We start from the raw sequence: 21,098 nt of genomic DNA on the forward strand, positions 1-21,098 counted from the left end.
CTGTAAAGCCCTGTGAGGCAAATTGTGATTTGTGATATTGGGCTTTATAAATAAAATTGATTGATTGATTGATTGAATTGATTGATTCATGTAAAAAACATACATTTTCATGGCAGTATCCAATGGAAACAGAGCAATGTCTTCGAGCAAAAAACAACCACCTTTCGTAGCTATCCTGGCAGAAAAAGTATTGATGTTTTGGGTTTTTTGTGCCACTATCCCTGCAGGAAAAGCAGCAATGTCTCAGCACAAAATCCCACCGGGAAACATGGCGATGTTTCAGCATAAAACAAATGTTTTCAGTGCTACAATCCCGGCAGAAAATGCTGCTTTTTAGAGCACAATGAAAAGGAAGTAATGTCTAGGTGAAAAAGAACCATCTCTCGTAACTATCCTGGCAGAAAACGCAGCAATGTTTTGGTAAGAGACAACAGTTTTTTTTTTGTGCCACAATCCTGACGGGAAACACAGCAATGACTCCCTAAATCAAAACCACTTTCATTGTTTGTTGGACAGTGGTCTGCATCTTGGCAGGCATCTCGCCAAGGTGACACGCCATCCACCATTCCCTCCACCTCCCGAAGACAAAGTCACCTCATATACTGCGTCACTTTAAGAGGGTTGATATGATTCATATTAAATGTACAAACCAAAACATACTTTTCAGAAATATACAATGGCAACATTTCCCTCTGGACTCGGGGCTGAGCAGCAATGCTTCGTCACAAGTTTAAAAATGTTCACCTTAAATGCTTTATCAAGCTGGTTCTCAGTGTTTGTGCAGAACTCGGGCACATTTGGAAACCGTTACCGAACCGCAGAAAGGATGGGAAGTGGAGGTGAAGCAGGGGCATGTCTGAGAGCCGGTATCATCACCACACCAGATCAGACAACAACCAGCTTCTGTTTACAATTAGCCTCAATGAGGAGGTAAGACATGAGGCGGGGGGGGGGGCTAATCACTTAATCAAAGGACGGCCTCCAGCACGACTGATAATTCCCAGGATTCTTCAGGTTCAACAGAAGCATGTAAAGAGCTTAGATCTCTCAGAAATGTTGTTCCACGAATGTAAAATGACACAAAGCATCTTTCTCTTCTTCTGCTCCACATATATACGTCCAAAGCAGTGCTGAGCGCCAAGATCTCAACATGGAGGTCGGTAATCACTCATGACACTTTTGGGCGAGCGTTTCTGGAAGCAGCAGTTTCATGACGTGCGCCGGGAGTGAAGCAGTGAAAAGATGAGAGGTTTAATCAGTCGGAGAGCGGTCACGGCTGGCCCGCGAGGGAACGACCATTTGCTCTTCCTCAACTCCAGTCATTTGGCTAATTGGGAGCGTCTCAGAGCACCGGAGCTGAAGTTCCCCTCTGGCTCCGCTCTGGATAATCAATGGCCTTGTCCGAGGAGAGGAAGGACAGGAGGTAAGGATGGAAGGAAGAGCCCCGGGGCCAAACGACCGGCTGAGAAACCCTTCCACTTCCAGGATAAAGAGATTGAAAACACCTTTGCTGACCAAAGTTTCCTTTGCTGAAGATCATTTTCATCTCTTGGCTGCTTCGGGCTGCTGATGGGCTGAGTCTGATTAGTTGATGTTAATTAAAACTACTGTTTACAGGGGCTGGTTAATGGCTCAAGGTTAAACCAGACTTTTATTTTAAAGTGGCAGCTTTACATGAAAAATATGATGGGAAATATCTGTTCCATGACGATCAACAAACTTTTTTTCCCCACAAAGAAAACAACTCAAGACAAAACAAAAAGTCATCTTTGAAATTTGACTAAACAAATTTGTTGATAATCTTTTTGTCCAAGTCGAAAACGGAGTGAAAAGTAAGGCTGGGCGATATGGACAAAAATTCATATTATGGTATTTACAGGCTGACTGGGGATACACACAAATCTGCTTCACTATAACTCGCAGCATTCACAGACAAACACTTGTCTTTACATGGACACATTTCCCCCACAAATACAACATGATTTAGAAAATCTTCTTTTTATGTTAAACAACACAACAAAACTTCAACTTCAAACTTCAGCAAGCCTGCAACACGACTTTAATTTGATCAGATCTGATCGGTGACTGACAAAAAAAAAAACGGTCTAGAAATCAAAGTATGAAAGGACAGTCAAATTTGCATCTTCCTGCTTCCACACTGAAGGTAAGGTGCTCGCCACATGCCGAAAAATTAAAACACAGTGTATAAAAATGTGTCTGATGAAGGACAAACTGATCACAATGCAGAATAATAATTTTTTACAGAGTGTATTTGGAGGCTCCTGGGTCTTACACCGACAGCCCACCCATCAAGCGCCGGTTGAGCCCTGCAGGGTCAAGAGCAAGAATCCCATCATAATTAAATTCCCATGATTCTCTGTTTTCAGGGGGAGGCGGGTTTGGCTGCTTGACAATTATGGAAACCAACAATCCAGAAAGGCCCTGCCTCTTCTAAATTAAACGCTGTTTCTGGATTTAAATGCTGCACGCTGACCCGGCGCGCCGCAGCAGCTAATGAATAAAATGAGGGGGGCATTAGGCTGTGCAACTCGAGGACCACTCCCACAACACAGTTTTACTCTGAACGCCTCCCCCCCCCCCAGCTGAGTCTGTGCTGCTCTCAGCAGCTCCATCATCAAACTTAAAGACTACCTGGAGAACACAGCAGAGCATTCAGCAGATAAAGAGACAGATATTTCCCTCAAGAGATGGTCGAGACCAAAGATTAATCAAGTAGACACAAACACAAAAGCAACAAAATCCCTTCATCACGCCGCCTCTGTTTTTTTTTTTTTAATACAAAAACAACTGTCATAATGCTGCCTCAGTGTGTGATTTCAGACAGCATGCCGAACCAGGTCTCACTCCGAAGTCATCACAATCCAGCACGTGGTCAATGACTTCTGGCGACAGACACCGATGAGAAAAGTCGCCTTTCATGTTGCTATGATACGCAGCCAGTCACCGTTATTGTTTAACAGCACCCGGCAGTGTCAGGGCAAAATGTGGCGGGAAAACAATGCAAGTTAAGGTGGCGGAAGTCCAAGTAGGGTGGCAGGAGGGTGGTGGATGGGTGGAACAACACTCGCCTTTCACCAAGGAGGCTGCTGTTCACTTCCTGTATGATTGTAAAGCCAAACCCTGTTCTTTTTTCCTAAACCAAACCGCATGTGTGTAGGCTAAACGTAACCGCGTGTGTTTATTGTTGAAGGAAAAAAAAAAACATAAATTCCCAGTGTTGTACCAACGCAGCACTTTTATTTTGAAAGAGACTGTATGTCGATACGTCGATATGTGACGAGGTCGCAGTGAGGATGTGTTGCGAAAGTCAGAAGATCACCAAAGTCTACAGGATTCATCCTCTGGGGAACAGGAACATGAGGACTAAATTTCTTTTGAGAATTCATTCAGTAAATCTTGAGACAATCTTAATTCAAACTTTGACTTGCTGGTAGCGCTAAAAGAAAAGTCAGAGGGTAACCAGTTTCTTTAGGATACATCCTCTGGGGAACATGAACATCTGAGCTAAATTTCAAGATACTCCACCAAGTAGCTGTCATGATGTTTCACTTGAAACTTTAAAAGACAACCTTGTGGTGGTGCTAAAACAAAGTCATTCCCATACATCTTCTGGGAACCATGAATCTCTGTGAAATGATTGTGCCACTTCATCTTGAAGTTACAATGTTTCTACTGGATTTCATTGGAGGATTCATCCAGAGGAGAACATGAACATCCAAGCCCCATTCAGTCCCAATCCATCCAGTACTTTCTTTTCAACCTGAAAAACACCCTCAATGTTTAAGATAAAAGTTTATTGAACCTCGAAGATCATTCGGTCCAAATAAGTCGCTGAAAATCTGCGTGAACTTCCAGTCGTCTCCGCCTGCCGGCCTCTCCTCCGTGTTCCGGACTAAACGTATGCATGAGAGTACAAACACACAAGTCGGCGAGTCACCCGGCACTGTATTGGTAATTACTGCCACCGCTCTCGGCTACTGTGGGCGACATTCACACAGAGAGAGGTGGCGCCGAGGCAATTTGTGAACTCTGACACCGGTAACCTTTAGCAGCAGTAACAGAACAAACCAAATATACAGCATTTACAAGACGCAGGAAGGGAGGGCGCTGTGAATGGGGGAGGGGGGGGGGGCAGGACATGCATACAAGCCTATAATCCAGGGTGGGAGGTGTCGAGTGTGTTTGAGAGTGTGTGTGTGACAAGCAGGACGGTAGGTGCAATGAGAGGGGAGGCGTGAGGGAGACAAAAGGGGGCCTCGGGAAACACAAATTAAAAGCCTTAAATGTCACCGCACACAGTATTGCTTTGCGACACAGGTCATTACTCCCCATATTATTCGCAGCCTTTTACAACATTAATAACCTGGAAAATATTGCAGCCGATTGTTCCGAAGTCTCTCTGAAAAAGAAATATGGAGGCCTATTTTTCTTTTTTTAGGAGTGTGACGTGGACTGATTGGAGATGATTTAACCTCTTAGTTCTGACTCCATCATGCAGGCGGACGGACGGAGACACACAGGATATATCTGACACCAGAAGCTTTCAGAGTGAATAAAGATACATCAGTAGATGCATCCAAACACTCACTGGACGTCACGTTTAACACCACCTGGACAATGCATGCTTCCTCCCTGAGGGAAGGGGGTGTGTTTGTTTTGTTGTATCCTCACAGGTGAGGAGGGCGGGGCAGGAGGATGCAAGGAGGGAAGGACGCCATGACAGACAGTAGGCACTGATTTGGGATTTGCAGGTCAGAAGAAGCTGGTTAAAAATACGCAAAAGGTCTATAAGGTTTGGTGTGGCGGACGTTGTTATGACAGTAACTAACTGTCTCTCTTCTACAGCTTGGATTGGTGTAAAACTCCTCATCCAAAAATGTCTGTGTTAGAAAATATCTGAATCTCTAACAAAAAACCAAAGGTACAAGCCCGTGTTGATGAACACTCCTGAGGAGTAACTAACTACGACTCCCAATGTGCATTTTGGCAACAAACACCCAATCACAGAACCTAAAATTCGAGACATGTATGACTGCAGATTCATTACGTTTATAGCGTACGCGACACCAGGCCAAATTTCGTTGTAGCCAAACAGTGGTTCTGCAGTTTCCCGAGTCTGTCACGTAATGTCATAGGGCCAAAAATTACTTTTCCCAATTGACTTACATTAAGAAAGAGACTTGACTCGCTCCACTGCCAAGATTTTATCCACTGGATCCATTAACATCTGTAAAGTCTAAAAGATCCCCCATTCAAGTTAGAGGAGCGCTAAACCGGAAGTTAGCTGCTCGGGCGCACTTGGGTGTAAGGCTCTAGTGCGCCTGCTCAATGGGCCCAGTGATGTAGAAGCAGTGCCGACCAAGCTTTTCTCGCTTCATGCGCCACGGAGCAACTTTCATAGAAATTAATGGGGTCCCGTCGGCAACGCTGTATCCAGGTCTCTTAACACATCCATACACATCACTAAACCACACCCCTACAAACCACACCCAACACCTGTACAATACAAACACAACGGCTATCTGAACCATGCTACAATGCTACACTGCAGTGAATAGTTAGTTAGCATTAGCATTAGTAATATGATGTAGCCCTCACATTACCCTTTTACTTTATAACTAGCTACTTGCTAATTGCTAGGGTAGCATTAACATAATGACCAAGATGTAGCATTTTCCTAACCTTAATTGCCTCTTGTACAACACAGTACTTCTAGTACTTAATTGCTGAGTTAGTATAAGCATAAGTATTGATATGTAGCTTTATGCTAACCTCAACTGCCTCTCTTACAACGTAATACTTCATAGCAAGCTCATTGCTAAGTTAGCATTAGCATTAGTATTGAAATGTATCCTTCTCATTACCCTAACCATAACCACCTCTCTTTTAATGTTATACATAATAGCTAGCTAATTGCTACATTTGCATTAGCATAAATAATGGGATGTAGCCCTATGATAACCCTAATTGCCTCTCTTACAACGTGATGTTTCATAGCTAGCTTATCGCTAACTTGGTTATTTCACTGGGACTTGGGCTTCCAGGCCAAGGAGCAAAGATCATGGACTGAGATGTAGGTATAATGGGCGGGACACGCCGCTTGAAGACAGATCATGTAGCTGCTCTAACTGCAGTCATACCTACTCGTAATATTCTGTCCCTTTAGTCTAAGATTATGCTGTTGAGAAGAGTTTTTTGGATTCATTCTCTTAATTTTCTAAATAAATTTCAGGCTAAATTCAGCAACTATGACGACATATTTGACACTGCAAATCACCAAACCACTGCTAACTGGTGCTGTCTCCAGTATAGGGCGCTCCATTCCTGCAGTGGGTTGGGGTCAGGGTGGGGTCAAATGGGAGGTCCATCTGTCGGTCACAGGTCCACCACAGCGTCATTTTTTTTTTTACCTTCTGAGTTGTGCAGACTGTTGGCGTAAATGCTGCGAAGGCTACCAACACGATTAAGTTTCCACGCTTTACGTTTGGCTGCGTCCCCCGACGACAGGAAGAGAGAGAACAGAGGAGGAGGAGGAAGGACAGAGCGGAGGGATAGGACGACATTTACAAGAGAAAACAGAAGAAACGACAGAGACAGGCGTCAAATTAAAGCAGCGTTGAGTGGACTCAGAGGGGGCGTGGTTTGTGGCAAGAGTGGGAGGGGCCAATGAGCATGATGAAGGGAAGAAAGTAAGTTTGCAACATAATGAAAATCTGAAACCTTCTCTGGTGTTCCTGCAACAAAACTTAAACTCCTGAGAATTTATTGGACCTCAGATCTTTTGAAGCACACCAAGATTTAAATAAAACATAACACCAAAAACACAGAAAGCTTCCAGTCATTTCTACATTACTGTTTTATATTTTAGTTAAGCTACTGTCAATTATCACCAAGTGCCAACACCCAAGGCTGAAAAATAAAGCCAACGCAGATGTGCCAAAATGCTGGAGATCCTCTAATGTTCACTTAAGGCTGGCTCCAAAAGTCAGTCAGTCCCCATAGACCTCCATGTTAAAACATGCAACCTTACAGCACAAATAAACATGTTTACAGCCTGGTACAAAAACAGTTTCACTTATTTCAGCTAATTTCAAAATTCCTGACAACTGTACAGGGGGTGAACTTCACATAATTCACCTGTTTACATTTTATTAAAGCTTAAAGTTAAGCATAATTCAGGATGACACTACCATGGCGAAAATGTTGATAAGCAAACATAATTACGGCGTAACTGCGACACCACAGAGAATAAGTCAAGCAGTCACTATTTTCAGTGTGTTTCAGTTAATAAAAGTTAATTGTAACGTTTTGGTTGCCTAAAAAAGTCTTGTTCAGTGTTTGGTTCTACTAAAAGACCCACTACAGAGTCGGATGTTTAGTTTTGAACACTTAGTACATTTAGTTTTAATGGTTTTGAGCCAGTTTTTAGCTAGCAAAAAACTAGCATTAGCGTTATCACAGTTAACAATGCCTGTAAATGCTACATGCTAGTGTTACAGTAAGCTCTACCCTCTCGTCCAAATATAATCCCTTCTGACACCAAAAATCAAAGATGGCAACGACCAAAATGCCAAAGTCTAGGCTTCAAAACGGGAGTCCACAAACCATTAGGTAATGCACATGTTGTACATTTTGTTTCAATGGTATTAAGCCTGTGTTCGCTAGCCAAAATGAGCATGATCACAATTAATCATAGCTGTTAATTCACTGTGCTTACCAAGCTAGGAGCTAGCGTTTGGATTAGCTCCAACCTCTATTCCAAAAAGGTCACATCTTGCTCCAAAAAATCTAAGATGGCAACTGCGAAAATGTCAAACTTGAGGATTCAAAATGGATCGGTGTACATTTTGCACATTTTGTATATTTTCTTTTATTGGCTTTAAGCCTGTTTAAACCATGACTGTAAATGTACCATGCTAACCAAGCTAGCACCTAGCTCTACCCTCATGACCCAATATGGACACTTCTGGCTCCAAAAATCAAAGATGGCAACGGCTAAAATGCGAAATTGAGGCTCCAAAACGGTAATCAACAAACCAAAAGTACATTTTGTTATAATGGATTTAAGCATGTTGTTCGCTAACTAAAATTAGCATTATCACACTTAACTATAGCTGTAAACACAATGCTAACCAAACTAGCTGTTAGTGTTGCAGTTATCTCCATATGATCACTCCAAAAACAAGATGGCGATGCCAAAATGCCAAACTTGGACATCAAAACCAGAATCCACAAACCAATAGGTGACGTCACGGTGGCTCCAGCCATTATTTTGTTAATTTCATACAGTCTATGGTTAAAACTCAAGACTTCCTGTACTTTCTCTACATAAAAAGCTGACTGCTGAGGAAAGGAAATCTGGAGAGCTTTTAATGTGAGACATAACTGAAGGCACATAAACAAAATGATGAAAAGAAAATTGGCAAAGCAGAAGTGACTGTAAACAATAAGTCAATAAAAACAGCAGAGGTAAAAAAAGAAGATAAAGTGATTGATCAATTATAAATAATCATAATTCCCTTCACTCTCTTTAATTCAACTAAAACACGAGAAGACAAACAGCTCTGATTCTTTTTAAGCTGGTCTGTCTGTGCGCTCCGTGACCTCTGACCTCTGCTCCTTTTAATACTTTTTAATGCTCCGTCTTAAACAGCAAACCCTCAGTAATATTTACTCCCCCGGGGCTACTGTGAGCATTTACCGGGGATGAAATACAGTCGCGGCGGTGTGAAAGGAGAGGCCGACACTTTAAATGTTACTCTGCTTGTTTCCCTCCTCCTCCTCCTCCTCCTCCTCCTCCTCCTCCCGCAGCAGGGAAGCTGAGTTACAGGCGGAGGTTTATCTGTTTCAAAATGAGTTGCATATACTGAAGCTGTGCGGCGCTGTGGGGGCGATCGCAGGAACATTATCATCTAAAAATGAGTCGCTTTAAAAAGGTCACAGGTTGGATCCCAGAAATCAGTGAGAGGAAGGAAAGAGACTGCGGAGATCTTAAATATACGAGTTGGGTTTTACAGAAGAAAAAGATTCAACGCCACAGAGAAGACGTGTTTTACCTTGGTTCCTTGGTTTGTTGGTTTAACATGAAAAAAATGTCAACCGACAAAGTGCATTTATTTTGAAAGAGACTGCAGCAAACTGTACAAAATATTTCTTAAAAAGAAACAATTTGAATTTTGAAATACAAACCTTGAAACTATTTTATTTGTTTCATTTACTGTTTTTGACCTTGTCCTTTATTTTTAAAGAGGAGCAGGAAGGAACAGAGGCTGTAAAACTTCAATATGTGCAGGTGATTTTTAAAGTTTTGTCTCCCTCTGACGGTTCTAAAATTTAAAGTAAACTAAATAAATAACGTGACTTCAAATCAGTGAATTAAGTGACATTTATTTATTTAATTATTTTTTACCACGTTTTGCTTCTTTTTTTCTTCTTCAACTGAAACGTCAGGGAACTAATTCTGCTTCTTCTTCTTCAAAAAAAAAAAGTTTATATTTGTCCTACATGCGGCCCACAAATGAAAAACACAATTTCATTTTCACTTAATGATTTCATATTTATATCGGCAGCGCTGGTCCTCCATATAGGTAATTTATTATTATATATTCATACATATTTATTGATGTTTGGCATCAACTTAAACTGCAAAACTAAAACACTGACACATGTCAGGCATCCGTCCGACCACCTGGACTCTGGTGGACACACACCCTCTTTGTCCTCCACCTGTTTGACCCCCGATGACCCTGACTGACCCCTGATGGCAGGCGGAGCCCTTCCTCCTGATTAACCTGACTTTAAAGGAATTCACAACGTGCTGCAGGTGCACCGCCGAGCTGACCGACAAACAGACCGACAGGAATGTTGGAATAAGTGAAGCTCTTCAGCTGAGACACCCGGTGTGTGACCTGAGAGGGCGATTAAAGTGGCGCGCGCAAACACACACACACACACACACACACACACACACACACAGTTTGCTGGTCGAGGAATCAAAGCAGTCGCCAGCAAACACAAAAACTCCCTCTGCAATCGGGAATGTGTCCTGGCTGTCCTGCTGTTAGCGCTGTGTGGCCACTTCAGATATCTGTGTGTGTGTGTGTGTGTGTGTGTGTGCAGGTCAACTTTCAAAGCTCCAGGATGAAGAGAGAGTATCAAACAGCAGCTTGTTAACGAGAGCTGAGGCTGATGTCGAGGCTGTGATCAGCAGGGGTTAACCTGAGACAGCTTTAAAATACACTCACCGGCCACTTTATTAGGTACACCTGTTCAACTGCTCGTTAATGCAAATAACCAACCAGCCAATCAGGTGGCACGTGTAGACATGGTGAAGACGAGCTGCTGAAGTTCAAACGGAGCATCAGAATGATGAAGAAAGGTGATTGAAGTGACTTTGAACGTGGCATGGTTGTTGGTGCCAGACGGGCTGGTCTGAGTATTTACTGGGATTTTCAGCACAACCATCTCTAGGGTTTACAGAGGATGGTCCCAAAAAGAGAAAATATCCAGTGAGCCAAAATGCCTTGTTGATGCCAGAGGTCAGAGGAGAATGGCCAGACTGGTTCAAGATGATAGAAAGGCAACAGGAAGTCAAATAAGCACTGGTTCCAACCAAGGTGTGCAGAAGACCATCTCTGAAGCAACAACACCTTGTCCAACCTTGAAGCAGATGGGCTACAGCAGCAGAAGACCAGATTTACTCAAGTTAATAAAATCATTAAAATGCTGATTATGCTGAAAAAATTAGTAATCAACAAGACAGATACAAGTCCGAGTCAAAACACCCTCAAGACCTGGATATGTTTGAGTCAAAACACCCTCGAGACCTGGAAAAGTCCAAGTCAAAACTCCCTCAAGACCTGGATAAGACAGAGTCAAAACACCCTCGAGACCTGGATATGTCCGAGTCAAAACACCCTCGAGACCTGGATATGTCCGAGTCAAAACTCCCTTGAGACCTGGATATGTCCGAGTCAAAACTCCCTCAAGACCTGGATATGTTCGAGTCAAAACACCTTCGAGAACTGGATATGTCTGAGTCAAAACACCCTCAAGACCTGGATATGTCCAAGTCAAAACTCCCTTGAGACCTGGAAAAGTCCAAGTCAAAACTCCCTCGAGACCTGGGTATGTCCGAGTCAAAACACCCTCGAGACCTGGATATGTCTGAGTCAAAACACCCTCGAGACCTGGATATGTCTGAGTCAAAACACCCTCGAGACCTGGATATGTCCAAGTAAAAACTCCCTTGAGACCTGGATAAGTCCAAGTCAAAACTCCCTCAAGACCTGGATATGTCCGAGTCAAAACACCCTCGAGACCTGGATATGTCAGAGTCAAAACACCCTCGAGACCTGGATATGTCCAAGTCAAAACTCCCTCAAGACCTGGATATGTTCTGTCCAAGTCAAAACTCCCTCAAGACCTGGATATGTTCGAGTTAAAACACCCTCGAGACCTGGATATGTCCAAGTCAAAACACCCTCGAGACCTGGATATGTCCAAGTCAGTCAAAACACCCTCGAGACCTGGATATGTCCAAGTCAAAATTCCCTTGAGACCTGGATAAGACAGAGTCAAAACACCCTCGAGACCTGGCTATGTCCGAGTCAAAACACCCTCGAGACCTGGATATGTCCAAGTCAAAATTCCCTCAAGAACTGGATATGTCCAAGTCAAAACTCCCTTGAGACCTGGATAAGACAGAGTCAAAACACCCTCGAGACCTGGATATGTCCGAGTCAAAACACCCTCAAGACCTGGAAAAGTCCAAGTCAAAACTCCCTCAAGACCTGTTTAGGTCTGAGTTAAAACACCCTGGATATGTCCGAGTCAAAACAGCCTCGAGACCTGGATATGTCCGAGTCAAAACATTGTCTATACCTATATAAATCCGAGTCAAAACACCTACAAGACCTGGATAAGTCCAAGTCAAAACACCCTCAAGACCTGGAAAAGTCTGAGTCAAAACATTGTCAATACCTGGAAAAGTCCAAGTCAAAACACCTACAACACCTGGATAAGTCCGACTCGAAACACCTTCAAGATCCAGATAAGTCTGAGTCAAAACACAGAGGAGTCAAAACTCCCACAAGACCTGGACAGGTCAGAGTCAGAACGCCTAGTCCAGTCCAAGTCCAAGTCAAAACACCTCCATGGACGAGTGGAAACAAGTTGAGTTAAAAACACCAACGAAGCGTCCTGAGAGCTAGACCCGAGACCAGGACCAGGACCAGCCTCAAGTACCACAGTCCTGGTTTCTTGTATAAAAGGAAACTCAGTGGTTCCTACAGAATTATGTTCTGAGACACAGGATGTGACATTTCAGCAGTCAAGACTCAAAGATTGCGATGAAGACGAGGAGTGTAGCTAAGACGACTCTGCTGCCGTTGAAGCAGACTGAACTGATTTCAGCTGAGTGTGTGTGTGTGTGTGTGTGTGTGTGTATGTGTGTCGGTGTGGTCCTACCTGGGGAGCTCGGCCACAGAGGGCGGTTCCCCCTCATGAATTACGCCGTGCCTCGCTCTGACACGAAGATACTTCACCTGCCCGCCCGGCGTGACAGGCGGCGGGCCGGGCCGCCGCGCCAAGCGCGCTCAGTGCTTAATGGCTAAATTGGGAAGACTGTTACTAATCGCTTATTGAATAATGAAAGTGACACAGCTGATAAAAGATTTCAATACGGTGGATTATTTATAATATTTCACTTAAGCCTCTCCGGCTGACTAATAAGGGGGCGAGTCGCAGGCCTGGGGAGCGTCTGACAACCGGCGGAGCTCAGGAAGAGTGTTTGATAATAAAATAGAGTCCTGATGGAGTCGGAGGGTTAAAGGATCCGTTATCAGCGGAGAGGAGGAGGAGGAGGAGGAGGAGACGAGAGGATGGAGGGAAAAATGAGAGGAAGATACAGGGACGGGAGGGGAGACGAGAAGAAGAAAAGAAGAGGATGGAAATCAAGATTAAACAAGGAAAGGAGACGAAGAGGAGGAGAAAAGCAAATGAAGAGGAAGGAAAACGAAGGGAATGACTAGATGGACAAAAAACGAAAGTAAAGGAAAAAGGAAACAAGGAGGGGAATGACAAAAAAATTAGGATGAAAAGGAGAAGAGAAGGAAAGAAAAAGGAGGACGGGGAAACAAGAAAGAGACAGGAAAGGGAAGGAAAGGAGGCGAGGAGATGAGAGCAGACGAAGCGTCTATCCGTCACTCAGACAGCCACTTGCCTTGTCAGCTGCTTGATGCGTCCGTGATGGAGAGACGAACATTACACATCTGCTGCTGCCGTCGCATCTGTTCAACCAGCCATAGCGTGTGTGTGAGGGGGAGTGTGTGTTACAGTGTGTGTGTTCGCCAGTGAGTGTGTGTGTCATAATGACACTAAGTAGAAGTCTGTGTTTATATGAAGGAGATGAGGAGCAGTAAATCTACTGTATATCTTCTACACCAGTAGAGTTCTGACTGGAACCCAAAGACCTGAGGTTACGGGTTTTATTTCCTCCAATACTGAACGTTAGCTCGCCATGCTAACGCTAAACATTACCTCAACTCTTTCTCCTGAGCTCTTCCTGCTCGGCAATGTGTAAATAAACTATATCAGTAACACAGACTGATCCAGACCAGAGCGCCAAGCCAAAAAAACAAGAAACCAAAAAACCTGCGGTTGTATGACTCCGCCCACCGGTCCAGTGTCTCTGACAGTCTCCATCCATGTCAGTGAAAACATGGATGCTTCACACACAGAAGATCTATACAATCAGCACAGTTTCAAGATTAGAGTCACCAATTCAGTATCTGACCAAATGTCTCCCCTTCTGTTCCTGAGATATGACGTTAAAACATGATGATGTCACAGTCAAGCTGACCTTTGACCTTTTGACCTTCATTATTTTATCCTGTTAGACATTTGTGTCAAGTTTGGTCAGAGTTAGTGAATGAATTCTTGGCCAAAACACGTTTTGTAAGGTCACAGTGACCTCTGACCACCAAATTCCTATCAGTTTATTTTTCAGTCCAAATGGACGTTTGTGTCAAATTTACACAAGTTCCTTTAGGGTGTTCCTGAGATATTGCGTTCCCGAGAATGAGATGGATGCAAGGTCACAGTGACCCTTGACTCTTGACCTATGACCACAAAAAACGAATCAGATCATCCTCAAGTCCAAGTGAATGTTTGTGCTAAATTTGAGGAAATTCCCTCAAGGCGTTCTTGAGATACTGCATTCACAGAATGAGACAGACGGGGTCACAGTGACTTTGACCTTAAACCTTCTTCCACCAAATTCTAATCAGTTCATCACTGATTCCAAGTGGACGTTTGTGCCAAATTTGAAGATATTACCTCAAGGCGTTCATGAGATATCGACGGACAACCTGAAAGCATTATGCCTTCGGTCACGGCTATCACCGGTGTGGACGCAAAACAAAACCTCAGCTCTGCTCAGAAAACGTCCACCTCCATCTTTTCTACTTCCTTTGAGAAGTGTGGACTTCCTGTCTAACCCCTGTAAAGGTCTTACATTGCAGTGTAGTTCATACTGGGTTTACTGGTGGACATGGCCTTCCAAACAGACCACAGCGTCGGCCAAACGGCGAAGGTTATGTTACAAACTAGTTCACAGCCACAGCAGAGACAGAAGAAGAAGACGACAGGATGAAGAGATGAAGGGCTGAAAGAATGAGAGGATGAAAAGATCCGTCCCTCACAGCCAGAGGTCGGGAGTCTCAGACGATCACATGACTGCGTTTCCCAACCCTGGTCCCAGATCAGCTGCACCATGTTGTGTAAAGAATTTACTGTCCCACACTTCCAAATATGCATTTCTATAGATTCAATAGATTCCATAGAATATAGATTTCTGCTCTACAGTCAACACTACAGAATATATACTATTGTTTTGTGCTGGAAAAAAAATGAGAACCTAAAAACAATTTATAGTGTATTAATATGTCGTGGTACTTGAAAGTATCTGGAAGTTTATGGGTAGATATAAATTTGGACGTATTTAATAGTATGCCAGCAGATACATGTTTAGAGGTTTGCTGGTAGATAGATACTAGGAAGTGTTTTTGGAAGTATGCAAGTAGACATATATTTGCACTGACGCAATAAATAGATATTTGGAAGTCTTTGGAAAATAGATAAAAAGTGCACAAGTAGACGGACATTTTATATAAGTAGGCAGATATGTGGAAGTATGCAAGAAGATTAAATAGTATTGGAAGTGTATTAGAAGATCGATAGTTGGAAGTCTACAAGTAAGTACACATTAGGAAGTATTTTGAGGTATACCAGGAGAAAGACATCTGGAGTTATTTGGAAGAATGGAAGTCTATCGATATATGGAAGTATATGGATCCTGAAGTCTATAAAGTATTTTGAAGTATCCGAAAGACATTTTCTGTTACGTCTGTGTTTGACAGACTTGTTTCTGGGGAAGGATCTAGCTGTCGGACCTGGGCGGGGAAAGTGTGAGGCGAGGGGAGGGGAGATGGCGTTACCTTCCGCAGTACCAGAGAGGCCGTCGGCTTTGAAGTTGCTGGTGCTCTTCTTCCTGCGGTGCTTCTTGCGGTTGGCGTGCGGCGACGGTGGCGGCTCCATCTTGGGACTGGTGGTACTGGAGATACTGGGACTGGAACAGACTGAGTCTCCCAGGCCTGTATCTGAGAATTCAACACAAAAAGACAAAGATCCTTTGAATTTCTTGTACTGGTCCTTCATGGAGTATGTAAGACAATATATATTCATGATATCTCAGAATATCGAACATATCAGTATATACTTACATATTGGAGGATAATTGGAAGCATTTATATAAATAGTTCGTGAGTATTAAGATACTTGGAAGTATATAGATATTCTAAGTATGTTTAGTGTATAGATATTTGGAAGTATGCTAAGTCTACAGAGATTTGGAAACATGTAAGGATAAAGAAATCGAAAGTTGTATGTATGTATGTATCTGGAAGTATAGAATGATATTGATATTGGAAACTATACTATGATACAGGTATTTGTTAGTATGTAAATATAAAGATATTTGGAAGCATATAAGGATATATAAATTTCTAAGTATTTGGAGGTATGTAAAGTTTACAGAAAACTGGATGTTTTTTATGTGAGCGCTTAGCTATTTCACATTATATAAATATTTAAAAGTACACAAGGATCGGATATTTGTGAGTATATAATAAGACAATAAAATATTTGGAAGCATAAAATGATATAGAAATTTGGAGGTATTTGGAAGTATGTTAAGTTTATAGAACTTTATAGAACACACACACACAGCAGAGGGGAGAAGGGCTCAAGGCTGTAACACATATGGAAATGGATATTTGAAAGTATACAAGGATAATATTGGCAGTATGTATATGAATTTTATGCACTTTGCAGTCGCTGATCTTTAAAGCTACAGGAAGCGAAATGTTCTTCATAATAAAAGCCTTGCATTGGCTGACCAGTGAACAGCTTTTAATTTGGAACAGAGACAGGAAGTGCTGAGTTTTCTGAACTGATAATAAAACTACTTACTTTTAAGGAAGCCTCAGCACAGCACGCACTTCCTGTTTGGGTGACTTATGTTCAACTTCATATTTTATTTTGAAGGTATTGATTGATTATTTATTTATTTCCTATAAACAAGTATTGATCATGTGTCAATCATCCAATCAGAGACAAGGTCTATTGTTAAAGGAACATTTGGTGGAAATATAAAATACGACGCCAACAATCAGAACCAGGACCAGGACCAGGATCAGAGCTGATGAACCTGATCGATACCCCGTTTGGGTGGACGCGCAGGTCCGGAGGGCTCAGCGCTGTGGGCGAGAGCGAGCCTATCAGAGCAGGAAGTGGAGTCTCTCAGTCTGGCCTCCACTCTTCATGGCGCCCGCTGACAGCCGTGACTAGCGGCAGAATAAAATAACATTCAGCTTCCATCAATATCACAGCGCGGCGGCGACGCTGACATGAGCGCTGTGTGTCAGTGTGTGTGTGTGGAGATGGAAACACAAAACACACACACGTATATACACAAGCGGCTGGTCGGCCGGCGAGCGGCAGACAGCCCCAAGGACGGCCATAACTTATTTTACAATCGTTTAGTCTCAGCTCAAGTGGAAAATGTGACAACTTATCTCTGCTGACAAGATGCCATCCCCGAGAGTGCAATTAACTGCCGTGGATTAACGGCCCTCCCATCTGCAAGCCGCGCTCCATCCACGTCAACCCCCCCCCCCCCCACCACCTCCACCTCCACCTCAAGACCTCCTCCTCCTCCTCCTCCTCCTCCTGCTCCACTCTCCCTCCATCCCTCTGTGCTGATTGTTGTCTCTGCTGTTTCCTCTCAGATCTGAAGCCGATCAACAGTTTGGACACTGACCGCACCTCACATCCTTTACTTGAGTACGACCAGGAAAAATACTCAATTACAAGTAATGGTACAAAACACCATCACCAAAAGAATCAAATTATTATGTCAGGCCCCTCCAAAGGGTCCCAGATAAACCTGATGGGTCGTTACCAGTAATGGTCACAATAAATCTCTGTGTACAGACAGTTTTGTAAACAGATATTTATCTCTACATTTCGGCCGCTCGTCCAAACACATCAGAGTTTTAGGTCACTAAGACTTCATCACTTCTAAAGCACAGATTTCTCAAAACTCCGGTTACTGTTTATCTGGCAGTGATGTAATCTCCTAAATTGGTACGTTCCTGTTGTTGCTTTGCCCTCCAGGATGTTGAGACAATTGACCTATGGCTAAGCCACGCCCCCCTCCACTCACTCAGACAAACTATCAACATTCAGTGACCGGCGCTATGGCAGGTGTCACAGTACACGGCATTTCACACGAGGCAGTTGATGATTTTTGGAGACATAACGATCAAATTTTGGTGCATCAAAGACAACAAGTTAAAGTGCCACTGAAGTTAAGGTTTTTGGCTCAGAATATGAGAAAAGGATAACGGCCTTTTTACCATCTTTACCAAGAGTGTCTCTCCGTTAGTTTGGTGCTACAGTATTTACACTGAATCATTCAGCATAACGTTTGCCAACCTTTGTTATCTCTGCCATTACAGATAAGTTAATGAAGCTAAGCTCCAGAAGTTAACGTTAGCTTAACTAGAGCCCTTTGGACAACAGCTAACAATGATGTACGATCACCAAAGTACAAAACTAGAACAAAATAGGCTAATGAACTCCCAGCAAACAAGGTGACATGATGAACAACGCAGCTAGGAGCTAACGTTAGGCTAACTTTAGCTAACGTTAGCTAGAGATGTTAAAGATAACTTTATATTTCTTTCCAGCAAAGTGACAATATGTTGCCTCAAACACAATGTTGACTTACCTTAGAACAGATGTAGACATCATTGTTAATCTTATTCACGTTGAGTTGATGTTGTGGTCTAACGTTACCACACAACTTTATCCAAAGGAGACACTTTTCTCGGTTGAGATGTGGTTTAAAGTGTATAAAATACACCTGGTCGCCCAGCCTCTCAGGATACCTTGTGTCAGAGTTGCATGTACCCCATGCACACCGTTTGACCATTTTAAAACTTCAAATCTCAGAAAAAGCTCGTAAAACCGAACAAAACTGACTTTCTGTAATGCATTTCAATGGACGTCCAGGCAGAGAATGTCCCAGTGTATGGGAATGGCTATACGCACTGTGATTGGCTCATCACGTTTGAGGGTGGGACATAGGTCAATTCAGCCAATCCCCCGCCAGTTCCGATTCGGAATTCCTTCCGATTTCGTCCCATCACCACAACTTTACCACATTTGTCTTTCTTAAATAGGTAAAATCTGGTTTGATCGTAGAGCTGCGTGCAGCGCATGGATTGACTCAACCCCTCGCATCACAAAGCTAACGTGACCCAACAGTTATGAGCAGTTTAACGACAGTCGAGCCGTTTTTGCCATCGGTATGAGATGTTAGCCACTGCTGCGGGGGTTCCAGCTTCAAGAGTCAAAACATGACGAGTAGGGGTGCGATCATGTATGCGCAATGTCTAAAATAAAACAGAAAAGAAATAAAACCTATAGATGGAAACTATCGGTGCTGCAGCGACAGCTTCGCTCCCTGAACCTGCTGTTCTCACCCAGGTCTTTAAATTTGGCATCAATGTATTTAACATGAATCAATTCTTGGCAGCACCGGCAAAATTCAGTCGGAAATCAAAATCATTCTCAAATATTGATTATGTGAGTATAATGTTGCTGATAGAAATGATACGTCAGAGGAGGCAGAGTCAGCTCTCAGTTTCATTGACGGAAGAGGAAACACTCCCCCCACAGAGTTTGGCTCTTCGTACTTTTTGCTTTGCTGTCTTCGGATAAACTTGTTGGATCTGCTGTTTTAAAGTTTTGCAAAATTTTCAGGATAACAAAACTCAAAAAGATGAACTTCCTGACGTCGTTATGAACCCCGGCAACGAGCTGAAACTCCCCAAATTTCCCTGCTGCAGTTTTAAAAAGCGTAAACAGAATAGTGATCACGTCGTGTCATTGAGACGTCGCCAGAATCCACCTCCAGATACAATCTGGGCTCCTTCTTCCATTAGATGTAGACCTCTACATGTGTGTGTGTGTGTGTGTGTGTGTGTGTGTGTGTGTGTGTGTGTGTGTGGCCCCTGGGAGTCCACTGAAAGCATTTCGCAGCTTTAAACGTTATTTGCGGAGGGCCGGGGGGCAAAACACTGACTGCAGAGCTGTCAGTCAAGCTTATCGTCACGGCAACACACACACACACACACACACACACACACACACACACACACACACACACACACACACACACACGGCCTGACAGCTGTCAGTCTCAGCGTCTCGCCCTGTGTGTGTGTTTATAAGGTAACACAGCAGTTAAGGACTCACACACACTCTGGGCGGCCATTAGCCTGACGAACAGTTAAAGCAGCATTAGCGTTCTGGCAGCTGGATCAATAGGAGACAAATGATAGGCTCCCCCGCGGAGCTGCGCACCGGGGCCCTCTGAGCCCCAGCAGGCTGCCTGCAGTGGAGCTGCGTGTGTGGACCTGATGTGTGTGAGGATTTTAAATAAAGATAAGACAAACTGTCCGACGTCTGACATGTTTAAACAAAGTTTGTGTTTACCTGTGCTGACTCCGGAGTTGGCGATGACGGTGGCGTCGGTCCACTGGTCGGCGCTGGAGACGGAGTACGAGCGCTGGTGCATCCCCTCCAGGCCGCGACTGTTGAAGGACACCAAGCTGACGCCGCTCGCCATCTGAGACACCGACGAGCTGCTGGTCACCGAACCTGAGGGAGGACGTCAGGTTTAAGTCTTCGGTCTGAGAGGACGAGGGACGTCCAACTCTAAAATACGTCTCTGTCTGTTTAAAGGTCCATTCAGTCAGATACTGATTCATCATCGCACTTTGACTCATGATGCTCAGTTTTTACGACGACATTACCCACAATGCACCTTCCCCTGACAGCTGTGTGGTAGACTATGGTGTGCTACGCTAGTTAGCAGTTAGATGTCTGACTTTTCAGTCTTGTCGTGACGTCATGTAACTGCTGATCGTTTATATCTGACATGTCTGACAGTGGAGGTGGTGTCAGGACGTTTATTTATTTATTTTCTACTTTTTTCGTTTACAAAGGGTCCAGAAAAGTTTCCAACTGAAGCTCTGGAAATTTTGGAAAACCCCTGATGTTGCAAAGGGTTGGTAAATTTCTGGTAAAGAGAGGATAAGTTTGGGAATTTTTTTGGGGAAAAAAAGTAAATTTCAATTCATTTCAAGTATAAAATCCTAATTTTTATTGGTGAAAGTGTTTATTTATTCATTTTTTGCGCTGCATGTGTCTAACCTAGTTTTGCAAAACGTCCGTACATTTTGTTTAAGTTCATCTCAAAAACAAAAAAAAAACAAAGAAACATTTTCACAATTTCAGGATTATATTTGCGCCTTTTAAAAAACCATTTTGGTGCACCCAAAAATGAAAACTTTTAAAAAACCATTTTGGTGCACCCAAAAATGAAAATTCAGCCATTATCTACTCACCCATATGCCGAGGGAGGCTCAGGTGAAGTTTTAGAGTCC

The 21,098-nt window shown here is 43.3% G+C and overlaps 1 protein-coding gene across 8 annotated transcripts in view; it reads right to left on the minus strand.

Annotated features, from left to right (window-relative positions):
* agap1 (ArfGAP with GTPase domain, ankyrin repeat and PH domain 1) overlaps positions 1-21,098 on the minus strand; it is a 193,508-nt gene that overhangs the window by 36,642 nt on the left and 135,768 nt on the right. For 7 of the 8 annotated variants that reach the window (XM_050065657.1, XM_050065655.1, XM_050065654.1 and 4 more), the window contains 2 exons: positions 20,146-20,310; positions 15,519-15,680 (listed from right to left, as the gene is read on the minus strand). In XM_050065657.1, coding sequence (XP_049921614.1) covers positions 15,519-15,680; positions 20,146-20,310 — 327 coding nt within the window. The remainder of the gene's footprint in view (positions 1-15,518; positions 15,681-20,145; positions 20,311-21,098) is intronic. The other variant, XM_050065651.1, reaches the window with a different exon arrangement.

This window comes from Epinephelus moara, chromosome 16 (assembly GCF_006386435.1).
Source record: "Epinephelus moara isolate mb chromosome 16, YSFRI_EMoa_1.0, whole genome shotgun sequence".
Classification (NCBI taxonomy): Eukaryota; Metazoa; Chordata; class Actinopteri; order Perciformes; family Serranidae; genus Epinephelus; species Epinephelus moara.